The 23,280-nt window shown below is 42.3% G+C and overlaps 2 protein-coding genes across 3 annotated transcripts in view; one reads left to right on the forward strand and one right to left on the reverse strand.

Annotated features, from left to right (window-relative positions):
* Positions 1 to 12,170: 12,170 nt before the first annotated feature.
* ENPP4 (ectonucleotide pyrophosphatase/phosphodiesterase 4) lies at positions 12,171 to 23,117 on the forward strand. Its single transcript, XM_045009349.1, has 4 exons — positions 12,171 to 12,356; positions 16,848 to 17,712; positions 18,794 to 18,964; positions 21,537 to 23,117. Exons 2-4 carry the CDS (start codon positions 16,881 to 16,883, stop codon positions 21,896 to 21,898), a joined length of 1,365 nt encoding a protein of 454 aa, XP_044865284.1. The 5' UTR covers positions 12,171 to 12,356; positions 16,848 to 16,880; the 3' UTR covers positions 21,899 to 23,117.
* Positions 19,885 to 23,280, reverse strand: part of ENPP5 (ectonucleotide pyrophosphatase/phosphodiesterase family member 5) — a 29,144-nt gene continuing 25,748 nt past the window's right edge. For both annotated transcript variants that reach the window (XM_045009347.1, XM_045009348.1), the window contains exon 5: positions 19,885 to 20,995. The gene's annotated coding sequence lies outside the window, so the exon portion shown is untranslated. The remainder of the gene's footprint in view (positions 20,996 to 23,280) is intronic.

Here is a 23,280-nt window from a genome sequence, read left to right on the forward strand (position 1 = left end):
GGAAGCAGTGTTTGTGGTGTGCTTTTTGAATGCACTGGTACACATGACAGGTTTCCAACAATCATTTACGGAGAGCTTTAAATCAACAAACTATACTCCACCAAAGTCAAAGATAAGACTAGCTCACTTTTAACCCCTTCCTGGCTCAGAGCACTTGCAACTACATTTAATCACCATTTGCTCTTCCCAATATATCTTAGACATTAGTACATATACAATGAATCCAACTCAGACAATTACCAGAGAACAATAAAAGTCAGTGGTCCTTATCTGAAGGTCTAATATACCTTGGGGATACTTTGCTTAAAGCCTGGAGGAGGTAGATCTCACTGAACTGATTTTCTGAGCATCAGTGAAAAGCAAGGGCACCTATTCCTCTGATCACAAAATGCCACCAACAATGTAAACAACACTTCAGTGGTTAATCACGAGCCAGTGAAGAATCAATTACTGAAAAATAAATTCAAGAAGTAGCACAGGGATAAGGCACCAGACTGGTTGTCTTGAAACTTGCATTCTCTTCCAGGCTCTGCCACTGACACACTATTTGATCTTTGGCAAGTCACTTCACTTCTGTCTGCCTCAACTTGCCCACTTGTAAAGTGGGGACAATAACATTTATCCATATTTGTAAATTGCTTTGAAATCTAGAAATAAAGCACTATAAGTGTTAAGTGTTATAATATTACATTTAAAATGTATTATATGTATCTGCCATTTACATCCAGGTTCTTTATATGACAGTTTTTCTTAGAGAGGCCCCAAGTCATAAAGCTTGGATCTGGAGCTGAACTTTCCAAAGTTTGGGGAGGTACAGATCTAGTGATTGGATTAAGACATCTCTCATTTTCATGCATCTTCTGCACTTTGACTATCTTTCTATTCTTAACGCTCAACTGCATTCAATCTTGCATGGGTGTGTAAGGAAGGAGAGAAGATGCAAGGAGACCTTTCCTCCTGCACCCTCAGCCAAGGACTTGGCACAGTGAAGTCCTTGTGCTTCTCTGAGTTGACTGCTACAACCAGTGGTGGATGCCCCAGAGGGACAGGGGAGGTTCGGGGGAGAGCAGAACTAATACCCCACCCATCTCTGCACAGAACAAAGAGGTGCACACACTACAACCCTGTCAAAAGGTGGTGCAGCAGATGCTGTCTCCCTGAGATCAGGAGGCTGTGGATTAAAGCCATTATTTTTGTATTCAGCCTATCAAAGTAATAATAAAAGTCAAGCTGCAAAAGTGTAGCAGCCTTTAAATCTACAGGCAGCTGGATTCATTACCTAAGTCATTCTGATTTACCTAAATATAATTTTTATATAGACAATAAAAATGCTGCAAGTGGAATTTGCATTCCCTATCTGGAACTAGCACCATTCCGCATAGATTGACTTAAATAACAGAAGGACAATGAAATACCTTGACAAATGATTACTTTTCTGGATAGGCACAAACTGAGGACTTCAGGGATGTATAATTCATATTCAGTGTGTTACTCATGTAATCCTGCCTGATCCACAAGCAATGTCAGTAAGCAGAACAAAGCCCATTTCCCCTTCACTGTTTCCATGTGTAACTGGCACATTGCTTGAACATCTTCTCAAATCCAAATTAAAAGATTATCAAACATATATCAAACATCATCAAAAATCATGTGTCCGGCTCCCATAACCAAGAGATTGGCTTACAAATCATGAGATTTTAAAATAATAAATATGGGGTTCTTTTGATTTACTTTCTGTTTTTCAAACCTCACAAGTTATTGGGTCCTGTTTTCATGCTTTTCTGTGCAATCATGAAGGTTAGAAACTTACATTTTTAAAATGAAATCTGAAATTCTTGAATAATCATTTGCCTGCCAGACCTGGAGCTTCAAATAAACATGAAGGGTTACATTCTGGCTCCATTGAAGCCAATGGGAGCTTTGCCATTAAACGCAGCCAGGATCTCACACCAGATATTGCAAAACTTGCAATACAATCATGAGAGTTGGCACCACTGACATTTTGATGAGCTCTTAAATCTACACAGCTCCCAAAAACTATATGAAGGGCCTGATTCCACAGTCCTAGGCAAACACCCTGTCTCCTCCTCTATGAATGTGGAGGTCCCCCTGGTGGTGAAACCAGAGCAATTGCACTCCATAAGAGGGCTGAATTCAAAGCAGGGCGTTGTACAGCACAAGAACTCAGCTTCATGAGAGTTCCCTGAATAAGAAGGGGGCCAAGCAATGGTTGCAAAAGCCAGAAGATCTTCTGCTCTAGGAAACCTTCAGCTGGTCTCACACATAGAGCAGATATGCTAAGATGCTTCCGCAGGGCAACTTCATGAAAATGTGCATCTCTCCCAGCACACAAGTCTGCTACTTGGGCTGAGCACTAGAGCAGTGGATATGGCCTCAAATGCACACCCAATACAACCATTGGCTTAAATGGAATGTTTGGGTGCACGAGGGAAGTAGGGTCATGCCTTATGACTTGTTTTCTTTATCCCTCTGAATTTTATAGAGCATATTGTGTGGATCCACCCCTACCTTATAAAACAGAAGGTGTATCTCAGGGGAAGATGGGTGGGGATGGAGAGATAGCACTTGAAAGTTGCAGTTGAGTTCAGAAATGTTATTTCAAACAGTAGCATTTTAAAAAGGCTTTGCAGTAGAAGCATCTCTTTCCATATTCATCTTGCGGAGTGAAATGTGTTGCCCTACAACAGCTGCCTCAGTCCATCCTTCTCCATCAGCTGCCTCAGTACATCCTTACCCCCTCTTTAATATGCCTTCTTGGCTTTTTGGACCTTTGTTAGAGCTTATTGTTTGTTATTCTGTTATATACAGCTCAAAGAACCTGGGAGGGATTGGAAGAAGGGGAGCTCGTTGGTTTTGTATGACATTTTTATTTGGTTTTCAAATTTTCTTGCTTTTAAGAAAATGCTTTGCATGTTTTCAAGCTTTTCAAGAACATAGATGCACTTTGCTGTCTAACCTGTGCTGTTCAAAGACTTCTCTAATGAAGGGCTCCATGCTGTAAGAACTCTCTGGGCATAACTCCCATTGATTTCAAGAGATACCTGATGCACAGAGTGCTTGCAGGATCAGATCCTCTAAGACCATCAAAATGCTTCCCTTGTCCTCTCCCTGCTGCCACCCAGTCTTAAAAATCACTGAGACGTAAAAAAAGAAAAAAACGATCATCACCATTGATGACTGCTTTAGAGGAGAACCAACATGCAGCTTCTACAGATCTAAATCACCACAATCAGTTTTTCGCAGAGAAAGCAATTGCAGTAAGTAGCAGCACCTGCTGGAAATGAACAAGAAGGCAGGTAAAATACAAATATTATGCAACAGTTTGAAACTTGGTGTTTCATACTTTTGAATAATAAAATCCCTTTTACCACTTCTCTTTCCCCACCCCGGTGCTTGCACAGAACACAGCTTCATTCCTCTGGAAGATTGGGACTTGACTCCACTGTCTTGCACTTTAGTTATTTATGCTTTTTATTCATTATTATTTTTAACATTTATATTGGTCACAACCAAGTTGGGCCTTAGTGTGCCAGGCCCTGTACAAAGATAATAAATGAGAGTTCCTGCTCCAAAAAACTCTCAATCAAAAATTGGTATACAATTTATACCTGTGCAACGTGTGTGCAAAATGGGTGTAGAATGCTACTCTGATCTCATAGCATTTTATATCTACTTTGCACAGTATAAAGGACTATATAAGGTGCAAAGCAGTGAAGAATCTGGCCCTCTCCCTGCATCTAGGAAAGTATTTTTTCAAAATAAATCTGGGAAATGAAGAACAGACACCCTTTTCACCTTACGGCTTTATCTTCACTACAAGTGTGTAGTGTGTTCAAATACACTGAAAAGTCAAATTAACTAAAATGATTCTGACTATGACTTCGCAGTTAGTATGGGTAAAACCAAGTTATTAGCAATGGGTAAAATTTTCCATGGGTAAAAAGTATTTTTCTTTTCTTAATTCATTCGCTTTCTTTGAGATAATATACGTTAGGCAGGCCGAGTTGCTTATTTAGACCATCCAGACTCAACAAGCCTGGTACTGTATTTTTTCATAGAGTCACAGATTTTTTTAGACCAGAGCAGACCTTTCAATCATACAGTCTGACTTACTGTATAACAGAGGCTATAGAATTTCACCCAGTTATCCCTGTATTGAGTCCAATAATTTGTGTTTAATTAAAGTATATCTTCTTGAAGACGTCAAGAGATGGAAAATCCACCACATCCATTGGTAGTTTGTTCCAATAGTCAATCAACCTTGCTGTTAAAAAGGTGTGCTTTTTTCTGATTTGAATTTGCCTGCCTTTAACTTCCAGATAGTAGTTCCCATTGTGCCTTTCTCTGTTGTATTAAAGAGCCCATTAATACCGGTATTTTCTCTCTATAAAGGTACTTATATGTTGTAATCAAGATACTTTCTGATCTTTTTGATAAACTAAACAGATGGAGCTCCTTCAGTTTAGCACTCTGAGGCATTTTTCCCAGCCCTTGAATATTTTTTGTGGCTCCTCTTTGTACCCTCTTCACCCTCCCTTTGATTCAGATCCCACTGTAATCCACTGGGAGAGGGGTTTCGAGTGCAGGAGGGGGCTCTGGGCTGGGGCAGAGGGTTGGGGTGCAGGAGGGGGTGTGGGCTGCAGGCTATGGAAGGGGGCTCAGGGCAGGGGTGCAGGCTCCGGGAGGAAGTTATGGTGCGGGAGGGGTGCAGGGCTGGGGCAGAGGGTTGGGGCGCAGGAGCAGGTTTTGACCTAACTTCCCTCTAAGCTGCATGGCCACGAGGCAACCTATTAAGCACCATGCAGGCACTCAGGGCTGTGGGGGAAGAGATTCCTCTCCCCCAGCCCTAACCACAGTCCAGCTACAGACGTGCCACAACTTGGTGAGATGTGCCCCTCCCCTGACCCCAATCCAGCCCAGCCCTGCCGCGGCTGGGGGAGACACACCCGTTCCCTGGCCCCAACCCAGCCCCGGTCTTGCGGCGGTCATGGGAGAGGCGCTTCTCCCACGGCCCCAACCGTGGTGGGGAGAGGCACCCCTTCCCCCCATCCTAGGCTCTCTCCCCGTCGCAGCCTCGGGGCAGCCGGCACCCCAAAACCCTCATCCCCGGCCCCACAAATGCAAAAAATGGATTGAAAAAAGAACCAAACATCATGCATGCCAAGTCTTCAGCAGGAGTCGACACATTCTTGTGTGACATTTACTCACGACCTTGCTTCTTGCAGATCGGACTATACAGCCACAAGGAGATATCATGAAGTCATTGTGAAATATAACGGACAGCCATACACATGTGACCTTAGGAGTATCATTTTATAGGGAGTGGGAGGACCTGTGCGGGTAGAGTTCCTCTCCTTTTACATTTATTTCTTCAGATTAAAGGGACACTATCAACTTGAAATCTAATCAATTTAATAAAATTAAAAATAGTTGCAGGTCCTACACCTGCCACTTTATGGTTTTATAAATCACATTTTCTAATACTTTTGTGTTTTCTCTCCCCTCAGCAGTGTGCAAGATCCACAAACACCAGTGGAAACTGACTGATTAATAGACTGTTCAGGGGGGAAATATAGAACTAACTATACATAAAGCTCTGCCCAATGCATAAAATAAACTGAAAAAATACAGAAAAATATTTTTTCCTCTAGAAGTTCAGTTATAGCAATCTAATTATTACTGGTAACAGAATAGTAGTAAGGAAATGTCAAGGAGATGGTATTCCCTGAAATTTAAGAACAAATTTAATGCAGTTGTCTGAGCTAGTAAAATTTCACATTTGTTTTTATTTGAACCAAAATCAAAAGTTAGTTAGGAATTGTTTTTCATTAATGGAGTGTGGTTCCCAGCCTGCAGTCCCCACTATTTCCTTAACAGGTCTAGCCAAGCACTGAGGTATTTTATAACCAACATATCTTTTGCAAATGGATGAAGAAAAGCACCTGTAACACCAGTACCCTTATACGGAGCTTTTTGAGACAAAGCATTATTTTTATTGCAGTGCCACTAAAATATGTGTTAGGTGCTCTATATGTAACCCTTCTGCCCCTCTGAGTTGGCAGCAACAAGGGCCGGGTTCAGAATCCAGGGGTTCCGTTTCAATAACACGGTGCAAAACTGGCTCGAGCCCCTACCCAGTGACCTGGGACAATTACATACCACCCTCCCTGGGCGCCTCTAGGAGGCAATACTTCCCCACTCGCAAGCACGGAGTCCGAGTGTAGCAAAATCCTTTTAATAAAGGAGGGAAACAATCCGGCATCACGTTGGAGAAACACCACAAACAGGATTATAACACAAACCATAAGCAAAAAAACCCACCTCCAAGTACGTTTGGCAATGTCCTTTCCCCCTTAGGGTCTTAAGTCCAATCACCCCAAAGCCAACAACCCAAAAGTCTCTGTCTCTGGTCAGTGCCACCCCAGAGTTCAAAATCTGCAGAGTTTTACCCCCCAAAACTGGGTGGAAATGGGGGGGCACACACAGGGTGTTAAGGGGCACCTTACGTGGGCCGGGGCCAACTGCTCTGCCTCTCCATGGAGTTCTGCTGCAGCCTTCACCACAACCGGCTCCACTCCACCAGCTGTGCTGCTCCTCCAGCCGACCCGTGAGCCGCTCCAGCCGTCTCCGAAAACCGCTCCGCTCACTGCTCCGTGGGCTGCTCCAGCGTGCTGCAAACTGCTCCACTCTGCCAGCCGCTTAGCGATAGATCTTCAGGCTCCCCCACTAGTTAACACAGCACTCAGTGATCTCAGCTCAGTAAGCTTAGCTCTTTTAGTGATTTCAGCTCATAGTAGGGGAGCCCCAGTGCTGGGGCACTATTAGCCCAACGTGAATTCAGCTCAGCAGCCTCTAGATGGACTCCTAATAGAATCAAAATTAGCTCTGCTCTTCAACAGTGGAGAGAGAAGGATGTGCAATTAGTGTTCCAGGCCCTCAAAAGGGGCCCATACCATCAGGTACACACACCAGTCCCCAACCTCTCTCACTCCACCAGGCGCTGGCACCCATGTCCCCTGTCCAGCAAGTGCCACTTAATTGATGTTGAGACATCTCTGTCATAAAGCAGTCTCATAGTTCCCTATTCACATAATCAGGGTGACAACACTTTATTCCTCCTGCCCCAATAACAAAGAAATTGGGGATCCCAGAGCTGTCAAAATAACCATCCCAGGCTGCCGTGAACTCTGCTAGGTAGGGTGGGTGTGCCAATGCAAATACCTGAAATTCCTTTCCACACTCCCCATAATTCACCACCAGATGTCAGGGTAGAGCTCATCCTGACTCTGCTTACATATAGATTTAGAAAAAGACAGTCCCTTCCTGAAAGCCCTTGCAATCTAAACAGGTGAAAAGTTGGAGATTGGAACACAACATACAAGCAAAGTGGTCTCGGTGACTAAAGGGACATGGCTTGCTAGTTCCTTGTTTTGACTTTGTTTTTATAAATACAAATAAAATAAATATTATTGCTGACTCATTTTTGAAGGCATCGTGGCATAAATGGGTCTTAAAGGTCTTTTCTAGACTAGTATTTAAGGTCTGATGTTCAAGTACTAAGACATTTTAAAAGCATATATAGTCAAGGCATGCTGCCTCTCACAGAGGTTAAACTGGACAAATAAAGTAGATTTAACTTCCAATAACTTCAATAGGATTTAAGCACATGCTTAAATGTTCTGGTGAACAGGGATGTGATTACTCACATTTTTAAGATTAAGCACATGACTAAGTGCTTTGCGGAATTAAAGCCAATAGGAATATTCTTTTAACTCTGAAAATCTATGTGGATCATTGTATAAATAGAATGCTTCTACTTTAAGGAGTACGTTAGAGGCTGGTAAAATGCCTGGTTGGTATGAAAAACAGGAAAATGTATACAAAGATTACATAGGTTAAAGGGCTGGGAGCTCCCTCCTCTTGTTTCTGCACACTCTCCCACTTCCTTAAACTTCCTATGTTATAAAATGGCAAATATATTTTTACAAGAATACAGTAAGGTCACTTATAAGGGACATATCCTTTTCCTACTGAAAAATGGGCATGCAGTAATTCATGTACATAAATACTTATCACTATGTCAGATTCAAATCAAGGTTTTTGTTTTGTTTTGTTTTGTTTTTTTTAGGTCTGAGCGGTTGCCAATGTTCAACCTATTTTATCTGAATTCACCTGGGATGATTTATACACTTCTGTGGTTTACCACACCTTGAATACTGCATGCAGTGCCGGTCGCTCCATCTCAAAAAGATATATTAGAATTGGAAAAGGTACAGAGAAGGGCAACAAAAATGATTAGGGTATGGAACAGCTGCCATATGAGAAGAGATTACAAAGACTGGGACTATTCATTTTAGAAAATAAATGACTAAGGAGAGATATGGTAAAGGTTTATAAAATCATTAGTGGTGTGGAGAAAATGAATAAGAAAGTGTTATTTACCCCTTCACATAACACAAGAACTAGGGGTCACCCAATCAAATTAATAGGCAGCAAGTTTACAATAAACATAAGGAAGTACTTCATACAACAACCATCAACCTGTGGTACTCGTTGCCAGGAGATATGAAGGCCAAAAATATAAATGGGTTAAAAAAAGAATTAGGTATGTTCAGGGAGGATAGGTCCATCAATGGCAATTAGCCAAGGTGATCAGGGATGCAATACCATGCTCCGGGTATTCCTAAACTTCTAACTGCCAGAAGCTGGGACTGAACAACAGGGGATCGATCACTCATTAATGTCCCTGTTCTGTTCATTTCCTCCGAAGCATCTGGCACTGGCTGCTATCAGAAGACAGGATACTGAGCCAGATGGACCATGTCATACTCACATGACTGAAGCACGGTCATGGATGGGTATAAACTGTTCAGGAAGGACAGGCGGGGGAGAAAACGTGGAGGAGTTGCACTGTATGTAAGAGAGCAGTATGATTGCTCAGAGCTCCAGTATGAAACTGAAGAAAAGCCTGTTGAGCGTCTTTGGGTTGAGTTTAGAGGCAAGAGCAATAAGGGTGATGTTGTGGTGTGTGTTTGCTATAGACCACCAGACCAGGAGGATGAAGTAGACGAAGCTTTCTTCAGACAACTAGTTGAAGTTTCCAGATTGCAGGAGGCCCTAGTTCTCATGGGGGACTGACATCTGCTGGGAGAGAAATACAGCAGTGCACAGACAATCCTGGAAGTTTTTGGAGAGTGTTGGGGACAACTTCCTGGTGCAAGTGTTGGACGAACCAGCTGGGGGTTGACCTGCTGATCAGAAACGGGGACAAATTGGTAGAGAAAGTAGACGTGGGTGGCAACCTGGGCAGCAGTGACCATGAGATGGTCGAGTTCAGGATCCTGACAAAAGGAAGAAAGGAGAGTAGCAGAATATGGACCCTGGACTTCAGAAAAGCAGACTTTGACTCCCTCAGGAAATTGATGGGCAGGATCCCCTGGGAGGCTAATATGAGAGGGAAAGGAGTCCAGGAGAGCTGGCTGTATTTTAAAGAAGCCTTATTGAGGGCACAGGAACAAACCATCCCAATGTGCAGAAAGAATAGCAAATATGGCAGGTGACCAGCTTGGCTTAACAGTGAAATCTTCGGTGAGCTTAAACACAAAAAGGAAGCTTACAAGAAGTGGAAACTTGGACAGATGACTAGGAAGGAGTATAAAAATATTACTCGAGCAGGAAGGGGTGTAATCAGGAAGGCCAAAGCACAACTGGAGTTGCAGCTAGCAAGGGATGTGAAGGGTAACAAAAAGGGTTTCTACAGATATGTTAGCAAGAAGAAGGTCAGGGAAAGTGTGGGACCCTTACTGAGTGGGGGAGGCAACCTACTGACAGATGATGGGGAAAAAGCCAGGAGTGAAAGTAACTTACAGGACTTACCGGTACTGTTGGAGTCCTGAGGGGGGCGTGGCCTCATCTGGAAGAGGCGTGGCCTCAACCGGAAGAAGCGGTGCCTCTCAAGATTTAAAGGCCCTGGGGCCCATTGCTGTGGCTGGGAACCCCAGAGCCTTTAATTCAACCAGGGGCTCCCAGCTGAAGAGGTGGCTGGGAGCCCCTGGGGCTCAGGGGCAAATTAAAGGGCCCGGGGCTCCGGCCGCCGCGGGAACCCTGAGCTTTGCCAGGCTGGGGCCGGGATTTAAAGGCCCAGAGCTCCTGCCGCTGCGGGGAGCCCCGAGCCCTTTAAATCCCGGCCCCAGCCCGGCCGCCAGAGCCGCGGCCGAGATTCAAAGGGCTCTGGGTTGCCTGCAGCCGCGGGGAGCTCTGAGTCCTTTAAATCCCTGCCACGGAAGCTGGTGCGGTCCGGCATGGCGTACTGGCTCTTGCCGGTACGCCGTACCGGACAGCACCGGCTTACTTTCACCTCTGGAAAAAGCTGAAGTACTTTTTTTGCCTTGGTCTTCACAGACAAGGTCAGCTCCCAGACTGCTGCACTGAGCAGCACAGTATGGGGAGGAGGTGAGCAGCCCTCAGTGGTGAAAGAATAGGTTAAGGACTATTTAGAAAAGCTGGACATACACAAGTCCATGGGGCCAGATGCAATGCATCCGAGGGTGCTGAGGGAGTTGGCTCATGTGATTGCAGAGCCATTAGCCATTATGTTTGAAAACTCGTGGCGATCAGGGGAGGTCCTGGATGAAAAAGGCAAATATAGTGCCCATCTTTAAAAAAGGGAAGAAGGAAAATCCGGGGAACTACAGACCAGTCAGCCTCACCTCAGTCCCTGGAAAAAATCATGGAGCAGGTCCTCAAGGAATTCATTTTGAAGCACTTGGAGGAGAGGAAGGTGATCAGGAACAGTGAACATGGATTCACTAAGGGTAAGTCATGCTTGAACACCCTGATTGCCTTGCCTTCTATGATGAGATAACTGGCTCTGTGGATAAGGGGAAAGTGGTGAACATGATATATCTTGACTTTAGCAAAGCTTTTGATACAGTCTCCCACAGTATGCTTGCCAGCAAGTTAAAGAAGTATGGATTGGATGAATGAACTATAAGGTGGCTAGAAAGCTGGCTAGATCGTTGTGCTCAACGGGTAGTGATCAACAACTCGATGTCTAGTTGGCAGCGGGTATCAAGCAGCGTGATCCAGGGGTCGGTTTTGTTCAACATGTTCATTAATGATCTGGATGACTGGATGGATTGCTCCCTCACCAAGTTCACGGATGACACTAAGCTGGGGGGAGAGGTAGATATGCTGGAGAGTAGGGATAAGGTCCAGAGTGACTTAGACAAATTGGAGGACTGGGCCAAAATAAATCCGATGAGGGGATGCTATGGCAGGATACAGGTGAGGGCTGTGGTGCCAGGGGGTTCAATGGGAAGCTACGGCAGGATACAGGTGAGGGCTGTGGTGCCAGAGCGTTCAATGGGAAGCTCTGGCAGGATACAGGTGAGGGCTGTGGTGCTGGGGCGTTCAATGGGAAGCTATGGCAGGATACAGGTGAGGGCTGTGGTGCTGAGGGGTTCGATGGGAAGCTATGGCAGGAATTGGATACAGGTGCGGGCTGTGGTGTCAGGGGGTTCAATGGGAAGCTATGGTGGGATACAGGTGAGGGCCGTGGTGCCGGGGGGTTCAATGGGAAGCTATGGCAGGATACCAGTGAGGGCTGTGGTGCCGAGGGGTTCGATGGGAAGCTATGGCAGGAATTGGATACAGGTGCGGGCTGTGGTGCCGGGGGGTTCAATGGGAAGCTATGGCAGGATACAGGTGAGGGCTGTGGTGCCGGGAGGGGGGTGTCAATGGGAAGCTATGGCAGGATACAGGTGAGGGCTGTGGTGCCGGGGGGGTCAATGGGAAGCTATGGCAGGATACAGGTGAGGGCTGTGGTGCCATGCAACTACTCCACAGCAGCTCGCTGCATCTGCCCCTCCCACTGAGCGCACAAAGCTTGTCCTTCTTCCCACAGCCCGACCCACGCCCCCATTAGCCTGCTGCCCTGCCTGCTCCCCTGCCCCACACACCAGCGCCCAGCGCGTGCCCGCCCACAGCACCGCGCAGCGCCCTCTCTCTCACCTCGCACCTGCACCCTCTAGGAGCCAAACAGCTCCTTACATTTCCTTTCCGCTCCGGAGCCCAGCAGGCCAATCAGATCACAGGCCGCGGGCGCTCTGACCAACCAGAGAGTCACCGGCTCTCAATAACGGCCCCCCTCCCTCCCTCGCCCGCGACTATAGCCTGTGGTATTGCGGTTCAGTTTTGGCAGTTGGGGCTGCCGTTGAAGGAAGAGAGGTGGTTTCACTGCGCAGGCGCGAATGCTCCGTTCGTTTCTCGCCTTGTGAGGAAACCGCGCAGCAGCGAGCGAGTGACCTTCTGGCGCTGCCCGGGGACGCGGAGGGGTAAGTTGAGGTTCCCGGCTGTGGTAGGGGCGAGTTGCGGGAGCCTGCGCCCCCGGGGGAGGTGTAGGCAGAGGGGTCTCCCCTCCCCATCTTTTGACAGTAGGGTTGGACCCCCCACCCCCATGTACGGTGCCCGCCCCGACTGCCTGGCGGGGGAGTGTCCCCTTATCTCCTAATCCAGTAAGCCCGCCTCCCATCCCAAGTACCTGGTGAGGTGCACCTGCCTGGATCCGTCCCCGCCCCCAGTGGCTTGGGGGCCTGGCAGGGGGCCCGCCCTTCCTTGCCTGCGGTGCCAGTTGCACGCAACGTCCTTCACTGCGTCCCTGGGTGTCGCTGGGCTGGGCATGGGCATATGTGACAGTTGTTCAGTTTCAACCCAGAGGTGGCTGCGTTTTGGGGGAAGATAAAGTGATCCCCGTTCACTGTAGTGTGGGCGGGGGGGGGGGTGATCTGGGATCCTTGAGAATGAAAGGTATTAAATAAATGCCATGTCCTCGGTAAAGTGGCTGGAGAAGATGGAGTCTGGATTTATTTTCAGCTAAGGAAATGTGTTGGGAATAGAAAATGGGAGCGTAGCGTGGCCACCTGAGTGAGAATCTGTGTATGCGAGCATGTATTCCTGCTGATGCAGTTGTACGCAGATGTCCCATGGGGATGTAAACCAGAAATGGATACTGGCTTTTCCCCTTTCCTTGTATTTTGTTTCTTTGCCTGTGACAGCTGAGTAGTGTGCAAGATATGTGGATTTACATATTCTGAAATTAGATTGCCATCCTATTTCATAGTACTCATTTCACTTTGTGAGAAAATATTATTATTGTTTTTTTGAAGTGTTGAATCACAGGTAGCTTCCCTTAACTTCATATATCAGAGGAAAAAGACTAGTTTAGATCCCAATTTTAGATCCTTTCTTTAATGCAAAACTATTTTAATGATGTTTCAATGAGCATGGGGGTGGATTTATGTGTTGGATTTAAAATTCCTCTGTCGTATTGTGACTTCTAATGCAACACATTGTATTAATGGATGTTAACCAGGAAGTTAAACTGGCCAGTCTAGCGTCATTTTTCCAAATTGAGTAGCACACAGTGAAAATATAGTGAAACGTAAATTAGACTTTCATGGATTCCAGTGTCACTAATGCCATCACTTGACCTTATTAACATAGGTTAGGGGAATTATTATAACACATTTATCATTTGTAAAGGCAATCCTAAACATTCGGACTCTAAATTTAAACTACAGTTCTAAACTTCTTACTTAAAGAATAGTCAACACTTTGTAGCCTATTCCCGTGAAATGACTCTCGAATGGAAAACCAGGGTGTAACAGGTATACATTGTCACAATGTGAATAGAAATAGTTATCAAATACTTATCTCTTATAGCAATTAGAAGTAAAAAGTCAAACGTAGACCAAAAGTTTAAGAAAGAGTTTAGAAAATCTGCCTGTGGCATTTCTGAGGTGATTCTTACAGTGGTATCTAAGATTTTGTTTGTATTAGGGATTTTTGCAGCAAGGTAACTACAGCAGTCCAAAACCTCCCCTCTAGACAAGCTATTGGCCTTGATCTACTAGCAAAGGCTGTTGCCATAAAGAATGTATGAAGACTGGCTGAAATTCTACTCTTTTAAAAAAACATGTCTACAGCTGGTGCCTCAGTCAGGGGTTGCAAGAGCTTCAGTTTTGGCACTCTGAAGGTTTGGGAATAGTTTTGTTAAACTTCTTGTTCAAACAGAATCCACTTTAGGTTAAGGATTTGGATTGAATTTATGGCTCTTTAGATGTCTATATATATATATATATATATATATATGCTACTGTGCTAATTAGTTCACCCAACTTTCATTACACTACACAAAATTCATGAATATTAAAAAACTAAATGGGAGGGGGGAATGTCGGTTTTCAAGGCTTATGTTTCTGTCTGTATAGTAGCAACACCTATTATACAGGTGGCTAAACACTTTCCATTCTAACCCCCTGTCTGCAACTGCTTATTCCTTTTGGCAAACTGTTTGGGTTGAAATTTTTCATGCTTGATCTCTGCTTCAGGCTGAATTAATTTTTTTATTTAAAGCTTCAAAAAAATCCTTAAACTAAGGGGAAAATAGGCAGCTTTAACAAAGTAAAGCTATCTCTTAGACTTTTAAGAGCACCGGTATTTCAGGGTTTGAAATGGATACTTGAAACTTGGCAGGGGAAATAGTTCAATTGTGAAGGAGGTACCATATGATGCCCCTGATTTGGCTAACCTACAAAACACAGAAAACTGTCTCTTGCACATGTACAGTAGAGTTTGTCAGAAGCATGCTGTTAAAATTAATCTTCAAGCAATATTGCTTGACTGGCCCACGCTTCAGGAATATGTCCTCTGATATTGTAGGATGATTTGTGCGACCTGGAACTTCACATCATGTTTCTTAGCAATTTATTAGGCAATCCTAGTCCTTCCTACACAGTCCTCATGCCACCCATGCTAAATTGCAGCACATCCTCTCTGCTCCAGGCCAATCTCTGTCTGTCTCTTAGATAACTTTGTAAAACATGCCTTCAGAACTTGCATTGCTGTTTTCTAGATTAATGAACGGTCTGACGATGATATTATGCTACAGCATGAAGTTACTACTCTAAAAATTCTCTCTCATTGAAAAAACTGACTTGTAAAGAACATATTTTCAGTCTGATATAGTAGTGTGTAGCAGTCCAAGTTCTAGCTTTGATGAAGGTAGAACTCCTGGTCGATTTGGCAGTGTTACCTGTGCAGCAGTCAAGGAGTTGTCCACAAACAATTAGTTTTCTGCAAACTGGTGTTCAAATCTACCTAGTGCTAGCCTGCTGCGGACTGTCTGTGAACACTACTGATGTGCATTAACAATTCATTAATGTGCTTTGATCTGGTCCTGTTTTCAAAGAGGACTAGATCAAAGTGCATTAGTAAACTGTTAGTAGTGGATATCAGCATGGTTCACACTGACAGTTAGTCCATAGATTGACACCCCATCTTGCCACAAATTAAATGTCTGTTTCTCAAGAAGTTCCCACTCTGTCTTCTTTTCTCAAAACTAAATATTCCCAGTTTTTTACCTTTAATAAAAATAATTAATTTCCTCATAGGCCTGATTTTTCTAAACCTTTTATCAGTTATATTGCTCTTTTGACTCTCTGCAGTTTTTGCAATGCCCAAAGCTGGACACGGTACTACTCTAGCAGAGGCCTCACAAGTGCCAAGTAAAGTGGGACAATTACTTCATATATTTTATGTACAATACTCCTGTTAATACACCCCAGAATATTAGCCTGTTTCTCGAGTGCCTCACATTGTTGCCTCATATTCAATTTGTGATCCACTACAACCCCCAGATCCCTGCAGTACTACTGCGTAGCCTGTTATTCCCCATTGTGTGTGTGTGCATTTTAATTTTTTTGTTATTAATTGTAGTCAGTTTGAGACAAATTTTCTAATTTGTCAAGGTCCTCTTGGATCCTAATTCTGTCCTCCAAAGTGCTAGCAACCCCTCCCAGCTTGGTGGTGTCCGCACATTTTAAAACCACACTCTCCATTCCATTATCCAGGTCATTAATGAAAATATTGAATAGTAATGGACCCAGAATGGATGCCTGCAGAACCCCACTAGATATATTCTCCCATTTTGACGAGTCATTGATAATGACTCTTTGAGTACAGTCTTTCAATGAGTTGTGTACCCACAATATAGTTACTTCATTAATAGACCACGTTTCCATAGTTTGGTTGTGAGAATGATATGGGATTGTGTCAAAGCCTTACTAAAATCAGGATGAATCACATCTACTGTTTATCCATATTCACTAGGCCAGCAACCATGTCAAAGAAGGAAATTAGGTTGGTTTGGCATGATTTGTTCTTGACAAATCCATGTTAGCTGTTCCCTATTGCTGTATTATCCTCTAGATCAGTAGTTCTCAACCTTTTGTACTGGTGACCCCTTTCACATAGCAAACCTCTTATAAATTAAAAACACTTTTTTATATATTTTATATATTTAACACCATTATAAATGCTGAATGCAAAGCGGGGTTTAGGGTGGAGGCTGACAGCTTGCAGCCCTCAAGGTAATAACTTCATGACCCCCTGAGGGATTCTGACCCTCAGTTTGAGAACCCCTGCTCTAGACGATTACAAAATGATAATTTGTTCCACTATCTTTCCAAGTATCAAAGTTAGGATGACTAGTCTATAATTAATAGAATTTATGAAGTGAAAAGTTAAATTGGTCATGTATTTACCTAAACAACTGGGGCCAATTCTGCTGCTATTGATGTCAATGGAAATTTTACCATTTACTTCAGTGAATCCAAGATTGGGCCAATAGTGAGCTCACAGTTAAAATCCTCTCTGGAAAGACATGAAAAATTTTAAATATTTAACATAGCTATCTAAGCCATCTACAGTGTAACACATATTTTAGATTGCATGTATAATAAAATCTTCTTTTTTTAATTTTTCAGGTACATCAGATTGGCTGCTGGGAACACTTTGAAATGTTGTCCGCAATGAAATTAATGTTAACACTCTTTCTTTCTGGAATTCTAGCCTGTTATGGTGGAAATGCTAACTACAATTCAATACTCCTGGTGTCTTTTGATGGTTTCAGGGCTGACTATCTGAAAAACTATAGACTTCCTCATCTCCAGGAGTTTATTGAGGATGGTGTGTTGGTAGAACATGTTACAAATGCTTTTATTACAAAAACTTTCCCAAACCATTACAGCATAGTGACAGGCTTATATGAAGAAAGCCATGGCATTGTGGCTAACGCAATGTATGACAAAGATACAAAGAAGAAGTTTTCAGAGCTTAATGATACAGATCCTTTCTGGTGGAACGAGGCAACTCCTATTTGGGTGACAAATCAGCAGCAGCAAGAGAATAGAAGAAGTGCTGCTGCAATGTGGCCTGGTACTGATGTAAAAATTAACAACACAATACCTCACTTTTTTATGAAGTATAATCGTTCAGTAACATTTGAAGAGAGAATGGAGAACATTAATATGTGGCTGAACAACTCTAGCCCACCAGTTACTTTTGCTACACTCTATTGGGAAGAACCAGATGCAAGTGGGCATAAATATGGACCAGGAGATAAAGAAAACATGAGAAAAGTGTTAGAACAAGTGGATAATCACATTGGTTCACTTATTTATAAACTCAAGGCATTGGGATTGTGGGAGAACATTAATGTCATAATTACAAGTGATCATGGAATGACCCAGTGTTCCCCACACAAGCTGATTAAACTGGATGACTGCATTGGCCGTGGTAACTACACTCTAGTAGACACGACACCAGTTGCTGCAATACTGCCAAGAAAGAGTGTGTATATTTTTCAATTTAATACTGAGAAAGTGTTAAACTTTGTCTCCTTTCTTGCTGGAAATTTCCCTTGTGGTGTATTACTCACAGGAGTTGGGAAGACAATCCAGTTCGTGTTGCACTATTTAGATTAATGAATAAATTAAATTAGGGGTATCTGGTTACTTAAAAATAACTGGGCTCTGGCAATGAAGAGCACTTGTTGAATAGCTAATATTTACCCTGCATGCTGTATACCCTCGCATGTTAATGAGGCTTATTCTAAAATAGTTGTGGATTCTCCATCACTGAAAACCTTTAAATCATCATATGCTCTCAGAATTTTTTTTGGAAGTTCTATGGCCTATGGTATAGGGGAGATCAGACTAGGTGATCAATAGTCCCTTCTGGCCTTGGAATCTATTCATGCTTTTCCTCCTTTTGCTCACCCTGTCAGTTACATCACAATAATGAGCACTGTGTAAATAACTTCACTGGGGATTGAAAATTATACTGATCTGAGGTTTAGGGCTTTAACTTATTAAACCAAATCATTTTGATTATCATTTTCCCTCTTTCATCCCCCTTCAATTACAGCCTGATTTCACTGGTCAAGTTTTAAACTGATAGAGCTAAAACCAATGCTAATTGAAAGCTGGACTCCCTAATGCCATTTTAGGGTCATGACTGAAGATTAGCACTTATTGATGACTACCCAAATAGGGCTAGAATTGATGTGGTTGATGGGAAAAATGATCAGAAAAACCTGACTGACTTTAATGCAGGGTTCACTTTATATTTAAAAAAAAATTCAGTTTCTTATCTGTGATTGAGTGTTAGAGAAATTATATTTTTACCTCAACTTTCATTCTCTCCACAACAAAATCTGAGAAGCCATTAGAGCTTTGAAGATGAACACAGTTACAGCAGAAACAAATGGTGACATAAACATTGATCGGTCAGTAATCAATCAAGTACCTAGGTGACACCCCCTCTCATTTGGCTTCAAAAAAAATTTAAAAGTTTGCTTATGGATAATGACAGTAAATGGACAAACTATGTAACTGAATAGTTGCTATTTCATATGCTATTTTCTTTGCAGACAAAACATATGTATATAACTTACTGAAAAACTGCAGCACTTCCATGAAGGTGTATCTTAAAGAAGAGATTCCAGACAGGTTTCATTACCATCACAATAAGCGCATTCAACCCATAATTCTGGTTGCAGATGAGGGCTGGACAATTGTACAAAATGGGTCACTTACAAAATGTAAGTATTTTCATCCTTCATGCTCCTGGTGGCTTATAGTGTTGAACTTTTATTTCTATTGTTTGGATCCTAAGGTACTACTATCAGTGACCAAAGAGAGTCCCATGCACATTACAAAAACTCATAAGCATTGGGTAACGCAAAATGACAGGCAAATAAAACAAATAGGAAGGGTTTCGGAGTACAGAATTATACCACCACCAAGTCTGTATGAATACATCTGCAATGACAATGGTCACAGTAGCCACAAGTTATTGATAGAGAACTTAGACCAATATTTTGAAAATCAGATGTAGTGAAAGCAAAGTGTCTATGTTCTGTATATTTGGGTAACCAAAAAAGGGAAAATATAAGCTTGCTGCTGCAAAAAAAAACAGTTTTGTCTTATCTTAAGTCATAAGTAGTACATTTCATGATCATTCTTAGTGCTCTGGAACTTTGCCACCGCCATCTATCTCCTTGATGAATCTGACTGTAACAAGTGGTTGTCTATGGAGAATAACTTAACTTAATATTGGTCATCTGCACTGCCATCACATTCCCAGTTTCATCCATATTGTTGCATAGGATATAAAGCTGTCCTGTGTTCCTTTCATATTGGAGGTAACATTATCAATGGAAGGCATGAATCTCTTCTAAAGGGGAACCCAAGAGCTCTGAGCTGACTCAGTGTAGGAAAGAGGGTGTCTGGCTCACCAGACAGCCAAAAACTGTGCACTTAACTACAGTAGATATGAATGTTTTACCATGTATACCTTTTGAGTGCACAATTGGCATCTTAATGGAGTAGCGAATGAAGACTCCCCCATTTTTCTAATGGTGGTATTAGTAGAAAAACAAAGCAACAACTACCACTGCCACCATTCCAGTTTCTAGCAATAGAAGCAAAAGATAAGTTTAGCTTAAACAAAAGCAAGCAATTGGTAAAAGTACTTTGATTTATTCCAACACTGACATTACAAAACCACTAAACAAAATAATCTTACTGGAGAGACTGTCACTGGATCATGAGATCATGTAAATTACAAAATCCCATTTCAAAATCCTGAATTGATTAATACTGTTAAAAATGCACTTTGGACAAACTGCCACCAAGAATTGGATATATACAGGATATTTGCAAAGGCTTTGTCTGATGGGTAATTTGTTGAGTTACTCAGATCGTGAAGAAACCTTGGATGAGGACTCTAGTGTGTCTGGAGACTGAATCTATCCAAGCTAAAGTGCTGCAAACTCTTAGAACTGACCAGTCACAATAAGTAGCTGTCTAAGCTTTTTATATCCATACATATACAGTATAACAAGAGATGGAAACCCCATATGTTTTGTGATCTGTTTTGCTACCCTATCCCATAGCTTTCAGTGTTAGTGCTATTTTTGACTCTATATCTAGTCTTTTGAATGGTCGGTCATAAAAGAAAGGAAAAAAGTCTTTTTTGTAATAAAGTCAGCAGTTCTCAGTCTTTCATTTGTGGACCCCTTTTGGAAATTTCAAATGGAGGCATGGACCTCTTTGGAAATCTGTATCTATAGCTGAATTCTGTTCAGTTTTCAGTCAGTCTTTCACGGACACCTAGTCCACAGTCCCACAGATAGATTGTAGAATTGTTGACCGTGGAAAGAAACAATGTATTTAATATGCAAACAGTAACCATTGTGTTGGCATCTTATACAAGTTTAAAGCAAATACAAGTGTCTTTAGAATAGTTGCTATAAAAAAAACCCACTATTCCCTGCTGCTAGAGTGATCAGCAGATAAAGGCCAAATTGAAAAGTGCTTCTACTCTGCATCCTGAAACCCTTCAAATTCTGAGCCTGGCAGACTACTAGAAATGGGTTCCAGGTGCACAAAAGAGGCCAGCTGTTGGTCCTGAAGAGTTCAGTCCCTGAACCAACAACATGAGTGACCCAGTAAAGTACAGCTGTCATAGCAGGACACAGGGAAGATGTTTGGTTTCTATGTTGATTGGTTGTTGCTTGTTGCTGTTTGTTTGCATTCTAAATAATGTCATACTCTGGAGTTTGTTTATCCTAGAGAAAAACAAGATTGTTTACTCTTAAGGGAAAAAACCCAGCAAAAATACTTTACTGCTATTCCATACTGCTAGAATCCTAAAAGTTACAATATAGTTTGTCTTAAATGCATTTTTACTGCAATTATTTATTTTTTAAAAAGCACAAATTGCTGCATGTCCTATATGAAAACTAGAGGTTAAAATGCTTGTTAAAACTTCTGCTGAATTGCTGTGAATTAGTACATTACCTACCTTGACTTTTTAAAAAAAAAAAAAAACACATCTGGCTAAACATATCATCATATAGACAGTGATGAGTCACTTTCATAATCCAAAGAAACTCCAGCAAAGTACCCTGTTAATATTTAGGTAGGAAACTTTGCTATTAAAATATTCTTGTGGCTTTCAGGCATTAGTACAAGTGTTGCATTACTTTATTTTTTTTTTTTAAAGGAATGGACAATAGTTAATATAGCTGACAAAGTTTGTAAGCAACTTAGTTTAATTTACAACATTAATTTTATATTTGTTTATTAACTTTGCATTTCTCCTTTTAGTAGGTGACCACGGCTATGACAATGCTCTCCCAAGCATGCATCCATTCCTGGCTGCTCATGGTCCTGCTTTTCACAAAGGCTACAAGCAGAACACAATTAATAATGTTGATATCTACCCAATGATGTGTCACATCCTCGGATTAAAACCTCAGCCCAATAATGGAACCTTCAGCAACACCAAGTGCTTGTTAGTTGACCAGTGGTGCATAAATCTCCCTGAAGCAATTGGAATAGTTGTTGGTGTCCTCCTAGTGTTAACTACTCTGACCTGCCTTATAATAATCATGAAGAATAGAGTGTCCTCTCCACGTCCGTTTTCCCGACTTCAGCTACAAGAGGATGATGATCCCTTAATTGGATAGCAGATCTAGGAAGTCTTAATCTCACTACTACATAGATATTAGGGTCTGGAAGTAAATGGTATGTTTAATTTGCAAGTTTGCTGATCATTCTATGATGCACTTTAAACAGTACTCATTTAAAATTGCCTAAGATGTACAGACAAACCTGTTGAACTGTTTGCCTCTGCATCTTGACTAACAATTCAATAGCACAAGATTCACAAATCTACACTGAAAGGAGCCTGTGTTTCCTGCTGGAAAAGGCATTTAACAAGACAGATGTTTTGCATTTGGGTATTTACACAGTTGTAAAATATCAATTATAAACTAGGCTAGGAGTCTGAACTTTAACATTTGTAAATGAAACTGGCTGCATTTTGTATTTAATTTAATAGCAGTGATCTCTTACAATTCTTGCACTCCTGTATCGGTTGGAAAAATTTGTCCTGGGTCTTACTTTAAAACCAGTGGTTCTCTGGCTGGTGTATATTGATTGTTCTTGGAAACAAAGATTTCAATTTCTTGTATCTAAATGAACTAGCAATAGAAATTTAGCACTAGTGGCAGTTCTCCCCTGCAACTATAAGTCAAGTTGTACAATGTTCCTTGTTTTTTAACTAGGAGGTGGTGTAATTTAAAGTACAGAACTGGGTTTATGGATATCGAGGTTCTTGTCCCACTTCTGACTTTCTGCATGGCCTTGTGCAAGTCAGTTGACTTTTCTCTACCACAGTTTCCTCATCTATAGAACTGGGATGACTTTAATAATGAGTTGGTTTGTGAAATGTTTTGAGATTCTCAGGTGGCAGTCTTGAAGTACAAAATACTATTAAAGAGAATATGATTACCTACCTACTGTTCATATACACTTTAAAAAAAAACAAAACCCAAGTTTGGGATTACTTTTTTTTTTAAATGGGGACCCCTCACTTCAGGATAAGCTTTCTCTGGTTAAAACATGATTGTAATATGAAGAAAAACTTGTTTAGTGCTGAGGTAAGGATATGAAAAACCAATGGACTTTATCTTTTTTTGTATCTAAACCTATTAACACAATTTTAAAGTTCTGTTGTAAACTAATGGTATTATCTGAAAACCACTGAACCTTTTAGTGATGCAGTGTGATTTGCTATATGCCACTTCACCCCCAGGCTGCTGATCAGGGTTTGAAGAAAGAGCTCAAAGTGCTGAGTTTTGCTCTTGAATGGTGCCTTGCTGATACTCAGTGGCATTGGTAGCTCTAAAGCAGGGGTCTCAAACACGCGGCCCGCGGGCCGCATGCGGCCCGCGGAGCTCTTCCCTGCGGCCCGCGGAGCTCCCCCACCAGGGCCAGCTCTAGAGTGGGGAGCCCAGAGCCTTTTAACTCCCAGCCGCGGCTGGGAATCGGAAGGCTCCGAGCTGCC

The sequence above is a fragment of the Mauremys mutica genome, chromosome 3, assembly GCF_020497125.1.
Source record: "Mauremys mutica isolate MM-2020 ecotype Southern chromosome 3, ASM2049712v1, whole genome shotgun sequence".
Classification (NCBI taxonomy): Eukaryota; Metazoa; Chordata; order Testudines; family Geoemydidae; genus Mauremys; species Mauremys mutica.

Bases quoted from the DNA above. Each gene is read 5' to 3' on its own strand.
- ENPP4 (XM_045009349.1), top strand. From the start codon at position 16,881: ATGTTGTCCGCAATGAAATTAATGTTAACACTCTTTCTTTCTGGAATT. The intron at 17,713-18,793 runs GTGTGTATATTT...TTTTCTTTGCAG, and splicing joins TGCAATACTGCCAAGAAAGA to ACAAAACATATGTATATAAC. The intron at 18,965-21,536 runs GTAAGTATTTTC...TTCTCCTTTTAG, and splicing joins AAATGGGTCACTTACAAAAT to TAGGTGACCACGGCTATGAC.